The following is a 19,063-nucleotide window of genomic DNA, read 5'->3' as shown; positions in this document are numbered from 1 at the left end:
CTATGTCAGATTTTCATTTATTGCAGGGAAGGGGTTGAATATATCGCCCGCGATAAAGGGGGCTTTGCTGTAGTTAATTTTCAACCCCTCTGTCTCACTCTCAGACCCCTCTCCCCCACACCTCTTCCACCCTCCCCTGGCCGTTAAATCAGTGTAATGTAAATGATGTGCCATCGATCGCCCCTGACAGTGCAAGGACGCTCACCTCTCTCCTCTTCCTCCTGCTCGTCGCCGTGTCATCCCACCCCCTGCCCCCCCCACAGCATCTCTCATCTCTCTCTCTCTCTCTCTCTCTCTCTCTCTCTCTCTCTCTCTCTCTCTCTCTCTCTCTCTCTCTCTCTCTCCTCCATAAGTCGATTTCTCGCTCGCTTACCCGCCCTCCCGCCCGCCGCCTGCCATCTTTCATCCCTCTTCCGTGTTCCTCCCCTTGGCATCACTTAGGTCCTTCACTCCTCACTGCCGCCATCTTTTATTTCTCAGTTGGCCCGTCAGCCAAACCGATGGTTTTGGGGGGGCCGGGGGGGGGGGGGGGGGGGGTTGAAGGAGTGGAAGTAAAACGCTTTAAGGGCAACGTAAACGTCACATCCAGCAACGTCACAATCGTACGCAAACATGGCGGGAGCATACGGACAAATTTGGGGGAAGACATTGGGGAGTTGAAAATAAATTGTCAATTAGAAATAAATACAAAAATAATAATAAATGTTATGTATCGTGACAGAGTGTTTCCCACTCTAGCAAACACCCCCCCCCCCAAGAGTTTTCCTATATGCCTTCATCCTATTTTGCCCCCTTCATGACATTCCTGTCCGACTCAGAGGGTGTCATCCTCCTTTTCTGCTGAGTCGGTGCTTCACACACACACCGCGTATGTGCGCACACACCACAGCTGTTGAGATACTTTTTTTTCACTAAGGTGGGGGAGCGGCGGGGCTTTATTGGATTGTCTGTGTCCTCTATTTGGATAAGGAGAAAGAAGCGAGGGTGCAAGGAGGGGGGGCAGGATGGGGAAAATTAGAGGATGGAGAAAAGGGAGAGCTGAATAGTTAAATTATTGTGTTGTCAACTTCAGGATGATGGACTAAATTAGTGTGTGTGTGTGTGTGTGTGTGTGTGCGCGTGTGTGTCTGTCTTTTTAACATGTGCTCTCTGTCCACAAACACGTATTGAGATGGTAAAGCCTGGATCCGACAATAAGTCCAGTTTTATGACTCGTGTATAACACCAACAGCTGAATCAATATTAGTTTACACTGGGTCACAGTGGACGGACACGCACACACACACACACACACACACACACACACACACACACACACACACACACACACACACACACACACACACGCACACACACACGCACGCACAGATGTCTCTCTCACTGTGCTTTCGTGAATACACATCACCCCCCTCAGAATATATTATTACTAGTGATTTACACACTCACACCAGTTTTGGGGAGTGGAGAATAACCTGGTCATCTAAGAAAACACGTGTGTGCACACAGATCCACATGGACGCACACAACGTGTGATACTACAGGGATGGGCGAGGAGTGATACCGGGTGTTGATATCAGCCAGGAACGGGCACTATCTCAAGTTATCGAGTTCTTGTGGAGGCTGCTGATACCATATGCCAACACGGGAACGCAAAAATAAAATAAAAATAACAGTCAGTGCTTCTTACCAGTAGTTATAAGTCGAATTGTATATAAGTTGCATTTTTATGTTGCGAAAATTATTGGTGGTATCGACGAAGTATCAGGATTGGCGAGTACGAAACAGTGAATATGGATATTCGTATCGAACATCACCATGAAGACACAAAAAGGCATCAAACTCCCCAAAAAATTATGATACTCACAAACACGATATATCACAAGTACACAAAAACAACCACAACAGACTTCAGATACGCAAACACACACTATTATGATCGCAAAGAGTCAAGCAATAAAAACGGCCGCAGTTGTAAAGTTTTACGGTGCTAAATGAACCCGTCTGGCGAATGAACAGACATATGAACAGCTCTCAAGCTGCGCACGGAGGAAAAACAAACGACAGCCCGAAAAGTACAAACCAAGCAAAATGCTACAAACACTAAAAAATGATAATAATAAATCCATCAACAAGTACTTCTGGACTTCTTCCAGTAGCGGGCGCTGTCATCACTGGTGACCAAATCGTGAGGCATTCAATGGGAAGGGCCGGGTGAAAGGAATTAGCACCTTTAGCCACAACGGAGTTCTTATCGCTACCTTAATAATTACAACTGACTGACAATCTAACTTCCAATTCAACAAATATCCCCATTGTGGGACTATCAGAGGCTTTCCTATCTTATTCCTTATCTTATTCGGTGGCGATGGCGGCAGGACGTCAATTGGAGAGTTTGAAGTTACATGGTTGAAGCAACATAGGCTAGCGCCGCCTATTCTGATGACCCTTGGGTAAATTTGCTTGACATGACAACACACGGGGGCTGAAATTGGATTGGACAGAAATAATCATAAGAATAATAAATAATTATAATCGTATCGACAAGAAGTGGGGGCGGTACAGAAAACTGCTGTGAATTGGAGTGACTCTTTGAAATAATACAAGTTAGGCTGTGGCACATGCTGCTTAGCCATTAGCATGTGGCGGAGGGGAGAGGGAGAAAGGGGTAGGGGGACAAAAGGGGCGCAAAAGAATGTGGCGGGCCATTTTGTAGGTCACTCCAAACAAAGCGTACGGGAAGTACAAAGACAGCACAAATAATATCGCTTGTTTTCATCCTCGGCTGCAGGAAACGCCGCTTTTAACGTGCGCGGCCAAATGCAAACACAAACTTTCACATGTTCACCGCCGCGCACGCCGATGTCCGAGCGCATAAAAATAAACGTCCATAATCGCGAGGATACACATTCCATCTCCGTTAGCGTACCCATGTGTGTGAAAGAGAGAAAAAAAGGGGGAGTAGAAAAAGAAAATCTTCAAACATGGCTGAGATTTGTCCTGCACCTAAGGAATGCAAACAACAACAACAGAGAGCCGAAAGTGGAATCACTCAGACAAGGAGAAAGTTAAAAAAGACACTGGAAGACGGAATGAATCATCTGAAGAGAGGAAGACAAAGATGTGTGACGGGAGAACTGAATGGGTGGGAGCAGTGGGAGGGACAGGTTAATGATCAAGCAGGAGGATTAAGACATTAAATCCAGTCAATCTCCAGAAACGCTCCAATTCAAAAACCGACTCCTTTCCCTCCCACGTCGCAACTTTCCTACTTTTTAGTTTGCGTCCTGAGCAGGTTTGAGCGGCGGCGTGAAAACCGCCCGTGTGTCTCCCCCCGTGTTGTGCCGGGTCTGAAGCGAAGCAGATCGCATTGAGTTTGACCCTGCCAAACTGCGACCAAAAATAAAACAAAATCGGCCCGTCCCGCGGGAGGCTCCAGGAAATAGATGCTGCTCTGTTTGGGAGACTTCACAATCAGAATCATCTTTATTGCCATGTATGTAGAATACACAATGAATTTGTTTCTGATAGAACACGCTGCACTAGTATCGGAGACCGCGATTGGAATCACTTCAACAAAGATGATTGTAAAGAAAAGCAAGCACATTTAGCTGTGATATCATGACACCGGCATTCTGCAGGGTTCCGGTTTCAGTCCAGGACTTTAGTTTCTTTATTAAGGCAACACTTAATCAACTGAGCTTATTGATACGTGAACTTCAAATGTAAGGACGGGTCAATGAGCTTCCATGGTTGGACAAAGGAGGTACTGAAGCATCAATGCACCCCCAAAAAAAGAGAATGACGAAATATGAATGAGTGCACGGTAGGTCACGGTACCATCTGACTCAAGGAAATAGTTGGTAGTCTGTTTGGGGGACTTGCAATTGGAATCACTTCAACGTGGATGGCGTGAATAAAAATCATGAGAAAAAAGCACATTCAGTTGTACTATTTGACATTGGCGTTCCGCAGGGTTCTTGTTTCAGCCACCTTCTGTATTCAGATGACACAATTACTGAGCTTGCAGAGTTATTTATTTATTTTCAAAAATAGTGTGAATATGAGCTTCCCTGGGTGGACAAAGGAACTGCTGGAGCATGAACCCGCACAGAAAGACGAGAGAAGGAAAATGGATGAGTGAAAATGACACGGCGGGAAAAGTGAGCGAGACCGAGAGAGAGAGAGAAAAAAAGCCACCAGGTCACGGCCAAGTGGGGGGGATTTTTTTTTCTAATCCAGAAAGAAACAGACACCAATGTCATTGTTTTCATTGTCTAATTCCAAGCACAGGGAGGAGGTGGAAGGGTTGGATGGAGGGATGGGGGAGGAGGCGGCAACATGAGACCTGAGAGGGATTCACATTCTTGCCTTCACTTTGGACACTTGTGTGCGTGTACGCGATACCCCCATGATTCCATGACAAAAATTCAAGTTGTTGTTTTGAGACCGTACCATAAATCCACGTTACACGAGCCTCGCCATAACAGAGACGGTCCCAAAATAAGTCTATATTTACCCCACGCAGGGAAAAAAAGGATTCACAGACGCAAACATGGCCCAAGTCAACAAATGTTATTTCTGATTATTATTTTTTTTTGCGGAAGGATACTAAATTTATCCCAGGATATGTTATGGACACCAAATTGAAGAACTTTCCGTTTGAAACTTCTCACAACCTCCCACTTCCACGTTCAGCTATTAGACATATCTAAAGGGGGTGGCAATTCTTTCACGCCCCCCCGTTTCCCCTCGGCATTGACCCCAGCTACAATTGTTGCCGCGACAATGGTAGCGAGCACCAACGCTCAAGTTTGATATTGAAAAATGAAATTCACAGCGGGTGTCGTTTTCAAGACAAACACAAACTCACACACAGCGGCTTGCTTACATAGACGCTCTTGCTGTCTTGTAAACCCCAATAAAACCAAACACACACACTTAGGCTCAGAGGACGAATTATTGTGAGATTTATGTGTGTGTGTGTGTGTGTGTGTGTGTGTGTGTGTGTGTGTGTGTGTGTGTGTGTGTGTGTGTGTGTGCGTGCGTGATGCGTGTGTATGTGTTTATACGCGTCTTTTATAGGAGTTGTAAATTTGGCTGCCGGCATTGTTTTTATCAGCATATTTGCAAGCTGTTTAGCCAACGGTGCAGATGTCACTATTACGACCGCACACACAGACACACGCTCAACAATACACACAAGGAAGTTGACACCATGTGTGTGTGCCTGTGTGCGCATGAGTGTAAAATCCGCTTTAAGTTCACCTTGCCGAGTGTTTTTAATGTTTGTGCAGATCTCACACACATTAGCTTCCCCCCCCCTGACTTTTTAAGCAGATGCGTGTTCAATGTGCATTCAAGCGAGTGTGTGAAGGTCAGTTTGCGTGTGTGTGTGTGTGTGTGTGTGTGTGTGTGTGTGTGTGTGTGTGTGTGTGTGTGTGTGTGTGTGTGTGTGTTATTTGATTAATGTTGAGAACTGCGCAGTGTTTAGAAAGAGGTCGCAACCTTTCGGCTTCCATTCAATCAGAAGACGGGCGAGCGAAACCCTCCATCTTGCTAGCATGCGTGTGCGGATGGGCGCTACATGCTAACCGTGATGAAGCTCAGAGGGCTCATTTTGTGTCTTTGTGGTTAAAAATGACATTTAAAAAATGTATAAAACTCCAAATGATTGCCAAAAGTTGCTTAAGTTGTTTCTGTATGGTCACAGTTATGTTTTTTTTTTTTTATGACCGACTGGCCTGTTTGCGCTGACTCATTGTCACTTTGTCTGAGTTGACATTTTACTTTTTTGTTGTTGTTGTTGTTGTTGTTGTTGTTTAGGCGGTGGCGGGGGCTCTCCCGCCTCATCTTCACACTCTTTCTTCATTTGCTCGCCGCAGCGCTCAGCTCTTTGAAGCCCCCCCTCCCTCCTTTAGCCCCCGCGGCCCCAGCCAATTACGCTCTGTTTGTCCACCCGTTTTCAATAAAAATGCTCCCTCCCGCCCTCCCTTTACCCTCCGTCCACCTCCTGCTTCCGTCCACACCAGCCATCCTCCTCCTCATCATGCCTCCGCCTCCTCCCTCTGCTCTCCTTTTTCATTTTTAATTAACTTCTTTTGTAACTTGAAAGCAACCTACCGCCAACACCACCCCACCCACACACACACTCCTCCATGGAGCCTCCTACACACACACACACACACACACACACACACACACACACAAGTGGAGGTTAAACAGGCTATTTACATTTCAGTTAGAGGCAGATAGCAAATAAATGATTAATGAGGCCGCAGATTAGCAGTGCCGCGGTTATTTTAGCCTAGCTTAATTTAGCATTTTTTTTTTATTTGGAGCATTTTGCCTTTTTCCCAGAAAAAAAGTCTTTTTGTGGTCTGTAATAGAGATTTCGAAACATATTCATTTCAATCAATGTTGCCCCCAAAACCACCCCTCCTCAATTTCGTCTCAGTGATTCGCGTCAAAACTTCAACTTCCTACCAGATCGTCGCTAATCTTGGCGTGTCAGATTTAATAGATCTGACGGAGAATCACATCAAATCATTTTTTCTTTGGGCGGGCGTGATCAAATTAGCTCTAATTTAAGAGCGTGAAAGTGTATTTATCTCTAATCAAAGATAATTTATCAATGGATTTGTATCATTTCCAGTCATCAAATGCACATTGATTTAGATTGCGTGCATTTTCACGGCGACAGGAACTTTGAAGACAATCTCAATCCTTTCTGCACGGGGGCTGTGTGAAGGAGGATTGTCATGGCAAAAATGAAAATATAGTTGCTGAAGGAGCGTGCCACTAAACCAGGCATGAATTCAAACCTGTCAGGCAATGGATGATGGGGTGGGGGTGTTTTTTATATGTACAGTATTGCACAAATAGAGAGCAGTTATAAGTCTGGACATTGACAACATTTTCCACCATCTTTGCCCGCCCTGCAGCCCGTTCCGCTGATTTATGGGTGACACCAATAAGTCAAAGATGGAGAAATAAAGAGAACATATATACACAAACAGACAGGAGAGAGGGGGGAAAAATCAGGATGTTACGAACTGAAAAGACGCATTGTTCACCATGAGGAGAAAATTACAGTGAGTGTGATGATTCTGTGACAGGCTATCAACAACCACGCACGCGATCAGACATTGTATTTATTTTATTTGCGCTCAGGTAATAAATGTGTGTCTTCGTCAAGACCACCACAGCACATTTGTCTTCATGTTGTCGCCCACCGCCTTGGTGAGAAAACAAAAGAAACTATGGAAATAAGTGAAGGAGGCTGGACTGTCACATTTAATAAACACATCGACACACCAAGTGAGGAGAGCTTGTTCATCGGCGAACATCTCCGTCAGTTTAACCACTGTTATTATTCTAATCATGATGACATGTTTTTAAATGGATTATTATACGCTTTCATTAATAAATCGCTGGCTGGTGGGGGTTTCTTGATGAGCACGCACACACAAATGGTAAATAACTACATACACATTGAGGAAAGAAAAAAAAGAAGCATAAAGTTTGTCGGAAGACATCTACACGTTTCTCTGTCATGTGTCCATATGTTAATTAAAGTCTGCGTTCATGACACGCCGTCTGCTAGACACATGCGCGCGCACAAATACACACACATGCAATATTTTTTTAATTGATTTTGGCTGCAATTATTACATCGCAACATTCGGAGTGACACACGCTCGCCCGCCTGAACCGGATGACATCTTTTCAATGTTTCCATTAATAACGACTTGTCTTTTGGACACACTCTCATAGCGATTCCGTGGCTTACGTAAATGTGGGCGTGTTAATTCACTTTTTTTCTTGAAAGACTGATGAGGGAGGGAGGACGTCTTTGCGAACAATCAGAAAGTGTATGAAAGGAGGAAACAATCAGGAAGTGTGTGAAAGAAGAAAAAAAACAGATGGCGAGATTACCTGGCGGACGAGAGGGACAGCCATTGTGACACTCCCTAATGCCATTTCCAAAGCAATCTGCTAAGTGCACCTAAAGTGTGCGTGCGTGTGCGTGTTCGCAGGCATCCAATAATCTTGTTGCCGATGACAACATTCCGCTTACCCGCATCTACCTCTCCATCACCTTCAATCCTTGCTAGCCCACAAGTCCAAACATTCTTTCGGACACTTTTTGTGGTGGTGCCAAAGTTTGTCGTGCGGTCATATGTAGCATGATGACAGTCGCTTTTTTATGAGGTCATCGTTGCGGCCTGCTCTCCAGGCATGACCAGTGGATCCATACGACATTCAGGTTACAGGGTCAGCACAAATTGATTCGTTACGGTGAGACATAAGATTCTGATGGCTTCTCTCGCGATTAAAGTTAACAAGAACTCACAAAACGTCTGTGTAAGCTCTCAGTCGTACAGGAGTGGTCCATCGATGAGAAGGTTTCTTCAGCCGTCATCTGTACAAATGTGAAGGTTTCGGACGTTTCGCCTCCTATCCAAGAGGCTTCGTCAGCGAACTAAACTAGGGATATATAAATGGGGCCGATACGACCAGTCAGACTTTAGTTCGCTGACGAAGCCTCTTGGATAGGAGGCGAAACGTCCGAAACCTTCACATTTGTACAGATGACGGCTGAAGAAACCTTCTCATCGAAGAACTCACAAAATAACCAAAACTTATAAAACAGATGTGTTTGCGATCAAATTGAAAACAAGAGCGAGTAAAACAAACAAACAAAAAAACTGTAACTACAAAGAACAACCCCCCGAAATAATAAATAAATAAAATAAACTGAATTTAAAAAAATCTGAAGTCAAAACTAACTTGAACAATGAACAATCCAATACTATAAATGGCCCACACCCCTCAGTTTCATAGTCGTAAAATGGATCATTTTAAAAAGTTTGGTTCAGTAACTTTCAGTAACCAATTCATACGATCAATAGAAACATCTGTACAGGCCTCACATTGTGAACATTTGTAAACATAAAACTAAGCATTGTGCATTGAACAAATCCATCACTTATGAGGGTCCCAGTAGCTTTACGCCAACACACAATGCAAATCGCCTTAACGAAACGCAACCAAAGCTAGCATCGGGGCAACCACAAATCATTGGCACGTGTAGACAGACAGTGCAGATCTCGAAAAATTGGGTTTGGACCAACAATGTAGTTTTTTTTTATGCCTCGGTTTACAAGCCGAAATCGATTGTTGACCAAACTGAGGGCACCTGAATGCACCACTGGACTCCCCTCCGCTTCCTTATAGGTCACTTCCTGGTGTTGCGTCTCATTGTGACTGATGCATTATCCTCGTGTACCGTTTATGTTTGTATTGTTCAATCACAATTTAAAAAAGCAGACATTAATTACATTGATTATAATGGGAAATGTTTTGTTTTTTCGACCAGATCGTTTTTCCAACAGGTTTCTGGAACAGATTATGGTCAAAAACTGAGATTTGACTGTATACAACCAGCATACAGTTTTTATGCCCCATCAAAACTCACTCATATTGCTGCAGCTGACTGAGTCACTTAGTTGTGAAACTCTTTTTAGTTTATTTTGATTGTCAGCATTATACATCGTTTGAACTCCGATCCGTCATCTTCGGACCAAGACTTAAGTGCCTGACCTATTAACATCTAAAGTCTCTCTCTTTCTCTCTCTCTCTCTCTCTCTCTCTCTCTCTCTCTCTCTCTCTCTCTCTCTCTCTCTCTCTCTCTCTCTCTCTCACACACACACACACACACACACACACACACACACACACACACACACACACACACACACACACACGCACACACGAAGAGTGGATCAGTTATTTTTCACAGTGCAACGAGTCGGATTTCTTACTTTGATCTCTGCCTCTCTCCCCATGACCCCCCACCTCCCCGACTCTCCTCTCATATACGACACAGAGCAGCCTCGCTCAGTGTCTCTTGTCCAGGTCGCCTCAACTCCCTGACATCGCTTGTTAAAGGACACAATAAAGATGAGCGGCCGTCAGGTCGGAGTCGTTGCTCTCACGTTAAAAAGCGGCCATACGAGGGCAGGGGCCGCCTCTGCTGGTGAATGACACACATGTACAAGATGAGCCCCTGCGACAAGCGATAATGCAGTGTTTGAAACACTGGCACATACAGTTTGTGCACACTCAGCCATGTTGTGTTGCCTTTTGGCTGAGGTGTGCGTTGCGATCCACAGTGCTCCAATAAATCCATTTCATGCTTCACGGCTGAGAATGAAAACCCACCAGCTTATGAAAGGTTTTCAGTGAGTGCATATCAACTGTGATCGGTACTCTGAAAATGTATTCTTTTACAATGTTGGGTTATTTTTTTTCCTCTGAATTATAAACACCGCATGTACACTGGATAGCATAAAAAGAAAATAAACTGTTGTATTTTTCCAAATAAAAATAACAAATTTGTCCAACAGTAAAAGCATTTATTTCCCAGAAAATTAAGAACCACTTTTCTCCTTTTCTTTGCAACGTAATGTAATGTTACAGCTGAAATCAATTAACGTTAGCCATGCTAGTCAGCTAGCTAGCTAGGTAGTGAGGCTATAATAATAATAATAATAATAATAATAATAATAATAATAATAATAATAATAATAATACATTTCATTTATAAGCGCCTTTCAAAACTCTCAAGGACACTTTACAGTCACAGGATACGTTTTTCTGCGGTTGAGTTAGAGTATTTCTTTCACCAATAGCAGATATGCTAACCCACATAGCTAGTTGCGAACAGTCGCATCTCAGGGCTGTCAAACTAAGTTTTTGCCGTAGGCCGTTATGAGTTTCGGGAAGCGCTTACATTGTTTAATCCCTTCCACATGTTACATAAGGAGCGCACAACAAATTAATGAATGACTAGTTTTCAAATCTGAAGTAAAATATTTTGGCTGTTATTGTGGTTTACATGGGACAATTTGAAATTTTGGTTGGGACTTTAGCAAGCATCATGGCACTTGACATGCTTGATTTGCCTTCATGGGCCGAATAAAATGATATGGCGAGCAAGAATTTGGACCCCGGGGCCTTGACTTTGATACCTATTCCCAAGTAAATGTTTTAGCGGGTATTCAAATGGTGACTTTTTAAAACTCACGGTATACCTTGAAAGCAGTCACTAGCCAACAAGTTCACCTTAAGCTAGTTTTATTTGAAAGTCGTGGTTAGCCTGGCGAGTTGTAGCGATTTGATTTGACATCAGTCTTGAAATATTCATATCACGGTGCCACGGCTGTGTTCCTTGGTGGCCAGAAACAGGGGCAACACTGGAATGAATGTTGATTGAATGTACTGTTTTCCATTTTAATTTATGAAATGGTTGCATACAATAAAATCCAGATACATGTTTGAAGTACATTTATCAACAATGTTAAAAATGTATTTGGATTCAGATAATTTTATTTTATGAAATCATTAGACGGAAATAACCTCTTTGAGTAATTTCAGCACTTTTTTTAACGCAGCATGTTAAAAAAACCTCCATCTTCAATGACAAAACGTTACGTCCAATCATGCCCAGGCAACAACAGTGCACTATGGAGAACTTTTATTATTTTTCCTACAGCTGCGTGGAAATATTTTACCAATAGTGAGACTTGCTAGCACACTTATTTGCAAAGGATGCAAACTATTCATTTTTTATATTGATTCTATGCCTGTATTTACGTGAAACCGACCCATTGCGTGAAATCGCTTATGCATTTTGAATGAATATCAATGACATCATCAATTCACGAATTTCAAATTGACATCCATCGTATTGGAATCGGCTACAAAAAAAAAACCCAATGCAAACCTTATGTATGAACAAGATGCTTAAACACACCAAAATGACTTAATCTCCTCAATGTGCGCCCTGTGTATGTGTATGTGTGTGTGTGTGTGTGTGTGTGTCGTCTCCAACAGCCTGTCATGATAAGAAGAGCTCAGAATAACACTTCGACATCAGCAAGCCTTCGCCTGTCACTCACAATCCATTCACACGTGAACGCACGCACGCACGAACGCACACACACACACACACACACACACACACACACACACACACACACACACACACACACACACACACACACACACACACACACACACACACACACACACACACACACACACGCACGCACAGCTTGTTCCCGGTTAAAAGATAAAACGGAACGTTTTCCTCCTACCGCTTCATATGAGATAATAAAATAATATGCAACTGACCTCTGACTTACTTTTTTGTGCCCTTTTGTGCCAAAGTTGGATCAAGATGGCGCACCTGCTCTGTGTTGACTGTCTGGCACAGATGCAAAACTCAATGGTTGAGAAGATGAAGCCCAGTGGGAGTTCATCTTTCTTTTAATTTTTCCTTTTCCCAGCACATGATTTGAAGAGAAGGTGGGGGGTTGGGAGGTCGGGCGGGGGAGTTCACTGGAGGAATGTCAATATGATTTGAAAGGGTGGGAGGGAGTGTGTGTTCAGCAACAATGGCTCTCCAGCTGTGTTGTTGCATGCGCATTCGCATGATTCATTATTACCTCTGACATGTACCGCTGCGATGGTGGCGGGCGGGATGGCAACGCAAAGAACAAATGACGGAATCAAACCACAACATCAACTTTTAAAATGAGAATAAATCCACAATTAAGTTGACCAAGTTTTAACGGAGTACTTTTAAAGTAATTTCGGAACATTCTAGAATGCCAACTTGCACTGACCTGGCGCTGGTGCAGTCCTGGTACAGGATTTCAAAGTCCTTCCTGGAGATGAGCTTGCATCGGTTGACCCCGGGCTGTATGGCGCCGAGCCCCCGCAGCACACGCACCTGCTCCACGGTGCACACCACTGGCGTAATGTCCAGCCTCTTGAGCTTGGTGTAGACCGTGTGCAGGCCGCCCACCAAGTGCTTCAGGAAGAGGTCGAACACCTGCGGCAGGCAGATCAGCTCCTGGCCGTGCACGCTGAAACTCGCCACCTTGACGCCGTGGACCTCCACCAGCTTGCACTCGCCGCACGGACCCGGTCCGGATGAGCTCAAGGCGGGCGACCCCAGCGAGCCGAGTCCGCCGAGCCCGGAGACCAGCGGGGCCACGGCGCCGTTGCCTAAGCCGGACAGCGCGCTTCCCGGTGCGGGCAGAAACCCGCCGAGCATCGCGCCGCCGCTAAGCCGCGGGGAAAGAGAGTGCGGGTGGGGGTGGGAGTTGCTTTGAGCCGGGCTGGAGGTTCCGCTGGGAGCCGTCGAAGTGTGGACCGTCTCCGGGGGCGAGCGGTAAAGAGCGGCCGGAGTTGGGGCGCCCGAGCTCGTCGGGAGGAGTGAGGGGGAACCGGGAAGCGACATGCTCGAAGTGGGGAGGGGGGTCCCGGACACTCTCCTGCAGTTTTGTGCTCCTCTTCTGTTTCTGTTTTGTCCACTCGCTGAAATCGTCGTGGGTCTGAAGTTCCGCTCGTAAACTCTTGGCCCCGAGGCACGTCGTGTCCGCGTCGTTCGCTCTTCGAGTGTAAACTACTTGCTCGCAAACTGTCGCACACGCTCGGATGGAGCCCCGCCCCTACTACTAGAGCGACAATCGGATAGACCAATCATAAAAGACGCCGTGGATATCATCGCTGCAATTGGTCAGAAGGGAAAAGGGGTTGGACTTTGGGCAACCCTCACCCTTTTTGCCGACAAAAAGTTTGTACTTGTACCGTACTTCAAAACCCTGGATACTCGCGGATTGGTATTCGCGGATACATATGTTTATTTGCGTGTTTTTTCTTGATTTTTTTTTTTCAGAAGGGGGGCAATCCTATCTCATGGAACACAGAATAGTTCACCGTTTTCAAATATTTTCTTTTTTTGTTGGTATTTGATCCATACACCTATCCATCTTCATCATCATCAGGTACAGTAGAACAGCAGAGACCCCTAGCATTGAGCCCTGAGGAACACCACATGACATATTTGAAAACAGATGGATGGATTGTTTTTTTCTACATTAGAAATTATTTCTACAGTGTGTGCCTTTGCAACCAGCATTCGGCTGAGTATTTAAAATACATTAAAACTCCAGATAGATAGATAGATAGATAGATAGATAGATAGATAGATAGATAGATAGATAGATAGATAGATAGATAGATAGATAGATAGATAGATAGATAGATAGATAGATAGATAGATAGATAGATAGATAGATAGATTAGCCAGTTGACAGACCACCAATCACATTTTCTATTGTGACTTGGCATTAAAAGACAAGCTTTGACAACATGTTCATTTCACTTTGTTTGATGTTTAGTTTGACACATAAACATAGCCACGGCGCTCATCAATCTTCTATTTGATGCTTTGTATGTGTCTGTCGTAAATGAAGAACAGGCTCTTTCCATCTAATGCATGTCGTTGAGCGGCGTGGCTCATGTTGACCTTTAACTCGCCGAAGGTTGGATGTTTGGCAGTGTGGGTTGAAAGCAGACTAATTGACACCAGGAGGTGGCGGGAGTGAAAGAAGATTAAAAGCAGCAGCGAGGAGGAATTACTCCTGCGTAAATGGGATTGAGTGGTGTGGATTACACACTGACTGCTTTTGTAATCCCGTGTAATCCCATTACACTGAGACGCTGTGATTGAATGTGGGGGAGGGGGGGGGAAGAGGGTGTGGTCACCTCACAGAAAATGAAGCGTGATTTGCACAACATCAAGCAGTGCGATGATATTGCGATGCCGAGTCAGAGTGGAGGAGAAATTCGAACATCGAAAGAGAGGTGGCAAGAGAAGCCGAAGGAGCAAAGTGGGAAAACCTGTCGCCCAAATTGCTCTCGGTCCCGGCGGGAGGGGATGAAGTTCGAAAGGATTTCAAAGCCTACGTCATGATGGTTTGTGCGCCATAACACACACACACACACAAACGCGCACACGCACACACACACACACACACACACACACACACACACACACACACACACACACACACACACACACACACACACACACACACACACACACACACACACAGCTGTTGGATTTTTTTAATACGTTCTTAAAGTCCAACCATCCACCTCTTACCAGCCCCCCATCCAGCTTTCATTAGTGTGTGTGCATGTCAGCAATTTTGCGATGAACCACGAGAGTTCGGTAATGACAGTCTGAGTCTGCGGCGAGAAATCAAAATGAAGCTAGCATTAATGCTAAATTCTAAGTGGCAGTACCGACGGACTTATCAAAACACAGTGATACCTTGGCTTCGAAACGCTTTAGCTAATGTAATTTTCGCCTTACAAACGTTAAATTCGCGAGAATATAATCTTGGCATGAAAACTATTTTTCGGGAAACACACGGAGCCCCACGATGAGTGATGTGTCATTTGCGAACGAGCCGGTTCTTAGGGCTCCTAACAAGAAACTGGAAATGGCAGCCGACATTTTTTGTCCTCTATCCCCAGTCTTCGGTTAAAGCCGCACATGATTGGTCAAGATCCGTGGTAGAGGAGGGAGGGGACACACGCAGCAGGACAGGGGGCAGGGGTTACAGAAACACAGAGCTGCACATGAACAGGAAAGGCAGACGACAGATCTTGAAACAAACAACAAAAGGGGAAAAAATGAACAAAAGTGAAAAAGTGACAACATGGATAGAAAACAGAGTGAAATTTGGACTCGTTTCAACTTTATTGATAGTTCAAAGTCACGGTGTAGACTGCAGAGAAAAGACAAGCAAGGGAACCAGCTATTAATGAAGTTTCGAGTGTGTCTGCCTGCATCTGTTGTTGTTCTGTGTAAACTCTCAGTCGTACAGGAGTGGTCCATAGATGAAAAGGTGTACAGTGCTTCTAAACACATTTGATTATGAAGACAAAATAAATAGGTTAATCAGGGATTCTAACACTTATGAACAACTAAAAAGGGACCCTTCCAATAGATACAAGAAAGAAATGATAGACTGTCTCCAAAAGTTAGAGAAAGGAAAACATATAGACAAACAGATGTATTTTAGATTATACCCGGGAGAGGCCACGCCATCTATCTATGGCTTGCCAAAAATACATAAAGAAGGGTTCCCCCTCAGACCCATTGTTTGTAGCATTGACTCCTCTACACACAATGTAGCCAAATACAGTAAAGTCTCGTTATATCGATATCGGATATATCGATAGTCCCGGTTATATCGATACTATTTCTATGCACGCACGGAGAAAATTACATGCAAACATGGTCGGATATATCGATAGTCCCGGTTATATCGATATTTTTTCGGACTCCCTTGAATATCGATATAACGAGACTTTACTGTATTTAATAACTATCTTAGCTCCGTTCGTTTGTAGAGAGTATCAAAGACTTCATAATGGAACTTGAGGAAACATTGGCATCTTACGATGTGACTTCTCTCTTTACATCTGTCCCAACCCCAGCAGCCTTCTCAGTGGTGAGGACGCAGTGGCGGTCCGTGCATTTCACACCTAGGCCTTCAGTGAAGTTCTGCTTAGTCCGACTTGAACAAATATCCCTCGTAATACCATAATTTATGACACAACGGCTGGAGATATCATTTACAAAGGCACACGCACGCAGTACTGGGCGTGGCATCACCTTAATCGTCTACAACACAGGCTATTTTCCGGAGGAATTACACATCAATAAATCTGCATCAGCAATTACAACTTGTCACTATACGTGATACTGCAAACACTTAAAAATAAAAGGAAATTTAAAATCATTTGTCCACAAAGTTTTATGAAGTCCACCAAGAATATGCAACCTTTAACAAGATTTTACGCTAAATTACAAAATGTCAGTTTAACATAAAAACAACAAGACGTTCACAAAACGAACTATTTGTTGAAAATAAAAGTAAACAAATCTTTTTCATTTGTTCTTGAGAATAGGCCTACATGCGACAGCGAGTTGTCCTCTCCTTCAGCCATTGTGGGTTAAAAAAGCGAGTAGATATACTTGGTTTTTCTGCTAAAGTTTCCGGGTCTGATCTGTTGTCAGCTTGGTTGATTTGCATAGCGCTGCCTCCCCTGAGGGCTGAGGTAAAGTGAGTATCCAACACACAGGACGCGTACGTCATGTTCAACGCGAATCCCTCTCGCTGGCCTTACTGTGCCAACTCGTGATCTGATTGGCTATCGCAACTGTATATCAACTACACGTGCCCGTTCATGTACAACGCACAGACACCCTCACTGTTGATTCTGAAGGCGTCGGTCAGATTTCATACAGCCTGGCGACACAAACTAGCTGAATTCTGATTGGATTAAAAACTCTGACCTAAAACTACAACACTGAAAGGAGCATAACCAAATGGATATAACATCAAGAAAACAGTATGTAGAATAATTATATATATATTTTTGAAAAAATACTTTTTTTAATGAAATTGACTTTTATTATAATTATGATAATGATGTTTGATTATGTTAGGCCAGCAGAGAAGGCCTTGCTGGCTCTGACGGCCCACCACTGTGAGGACGAGACTGCTAGCGGACGCTTCTCTGCATGAAAGAACCACTTTTAAACCGGACCACATCTGCCAATTAGTGGAAATTCGCCTTAATACTACGTATTTTCAATTTAGGGAGAAATTTTACAAACAAATTCATGGTTGTGCTATGGGCTCACCAGTTTCACCCATAATGGCTAATCTGTACATGGAAGAGATGGAGAAACAGGCCCTCACATACAACCCGGGGCCAAAACGTTGACACTGGTTTAGATATGTGGACGATACATTCGTCATAATTAAAAAACAAGAAATTCAATCCTTCACAGATCACCTCAACTCAGTAGATATCAACATTAAATTTATTCGCGAGGACATTAAAGAGAACCAACTAGCCTTTTTGGAATGTAAAGTAATTATAAAAGAGGACAACAGAAGTCTTTAGGAAGGCTACGTACAATAACTAATACTTACTTTTCGATTCTAACCACCCTCTACAACACAAACTAGGAGTTATCAGAACCCTCCAGCGTCCAGCCACGCTGTCGTCGTGCATGACGAATTGAGTCTCATCCACGACGAGCCGTGCAACGTCCGCGTCAACGTCAGTCCGAGACCCCACTCACCGCTGGATCCCGGAGCGGCTCTGGACCCGTCTCGTTCCCCCGGAGCCGGGCAGTTCACGCCCACGTCGGCGTCCGGCCGAGACCTGGTCCCATACGGCCGTACGGGGTGCCATTCTGCGCCTGGCAGTCGACGTCCACGCAGAGCCACGCGCCGTCGCGTGAACGTGCGAGAGGGATCGCACTCACGCCCACGACGATCCGTGCCGCGTCTTCGTCCACCCCAGGCCGAGTCCCGTTCCCATCAGGCCGCCGCCCGTCGTATGCTGGAGAGGCAGCGGTTGCACTCTCCACCGACCGTTCCCTGGCGGGTGGACCTTTTGGGAGACTTGGGACTTCTGGAAGCAGCCCCTTGAAGGGGGGGTACTGTCATGATCTGGTTGGCGACCAACGGGGGGCGCTGTCGGCCCCGCCTGCACCTGCACAGGTGCTGGTCGTCCCGATCAGATTGGCGACCAGCGGGTAGCGACGTCAGCCCTGCCGGCAGCCTCGCAGGTGCTGGTCGTTATAATCAATGACATTTAAAAGGACACTTGGCACGATCATCCGGTGCCGATTCATTGTTTGTTTGCTGCTTGGTTGCAGCATGCATTGTGTACGTGTTTGTTTAACCTTGGCGGACTTTTACACTTGGTTTTCTTTTGCTACTTTGTATTTTTTCCATTCAGATCATTTTGATGTTTTACATTTTGTTACTGCTGACCTTTATTTTAATACAATTTGTCAAACAACCTCCTGCTCCCTCCTGCCTGCTTTTTGGGATCCGAACCCGCCATCACCACCTCGCAAAACGTGACATCCAGCATATGGCTAAACTAATACCAACAAGTGTCGAAGGTAGAGAAAAGGAGTCAAAACATATCAGGAGAGCACTCACAAACTGTGGGTACCCTCAGTGGTCGTTTAACAAATGTCAGAAAGAAAGAATAGGGAATGAAACCAAAAATTCTGAAGGTACAAAAAGGAGAGGAGTAGCAGTACTCATTGCAGTACTTATTGCAGGAGTTTCTGAAAAACTACAAAGAGTCCTTTGGCAAC

General features: G+C 44.6%; 1 protein-coding gene across 2 annotated transcripts in view; it reads right to left on the bottom strand.

Annotated features, from left to right (window-relative positions):
• The window catches only part of LOC148902267 (dachshund homolog 2-like), a 39,502-nt gene extending 26,039 nt beyond the window's left edge, over positions 1-13,463 (bottom strand). For both annotated transcript variants that reach the window (XM_088990653.1, XM_088990651.1), the window contains exon 1: positions 12,693-13,463. In XM_088990653.1, the coding sequence (XP_088846779.1) occupies positions 12,693-13,312 (620 nt within the window). In that variant the 5' untranslated portion in view covers positions 13,313-13,463. The remainder of the gene's footprint in view (positions 1-12,692) is intronic.
• Positions 13,464-19,063: the final 5,600 nt, after the last annotated feature.

This window comes from Hippocampus bargibanti, linkage group LG02 (assembly GCF_051943395.1).
Source record: "Hippocampus bargibanti isolate YZ-2025 linkage group LG02, ASM5194339v1, whole genome shotgun sequence".
NCBI classification, from domain to species: Eukaryota; Metazoa; Chordata; class Actinopteri; order Syngnathiformes; family Syngnathidae; genus Hippocampus; species Hippocampus bargibanti.
This window is presented reverse-complemented; position numbering and strand designations above follow the sequence as displayed.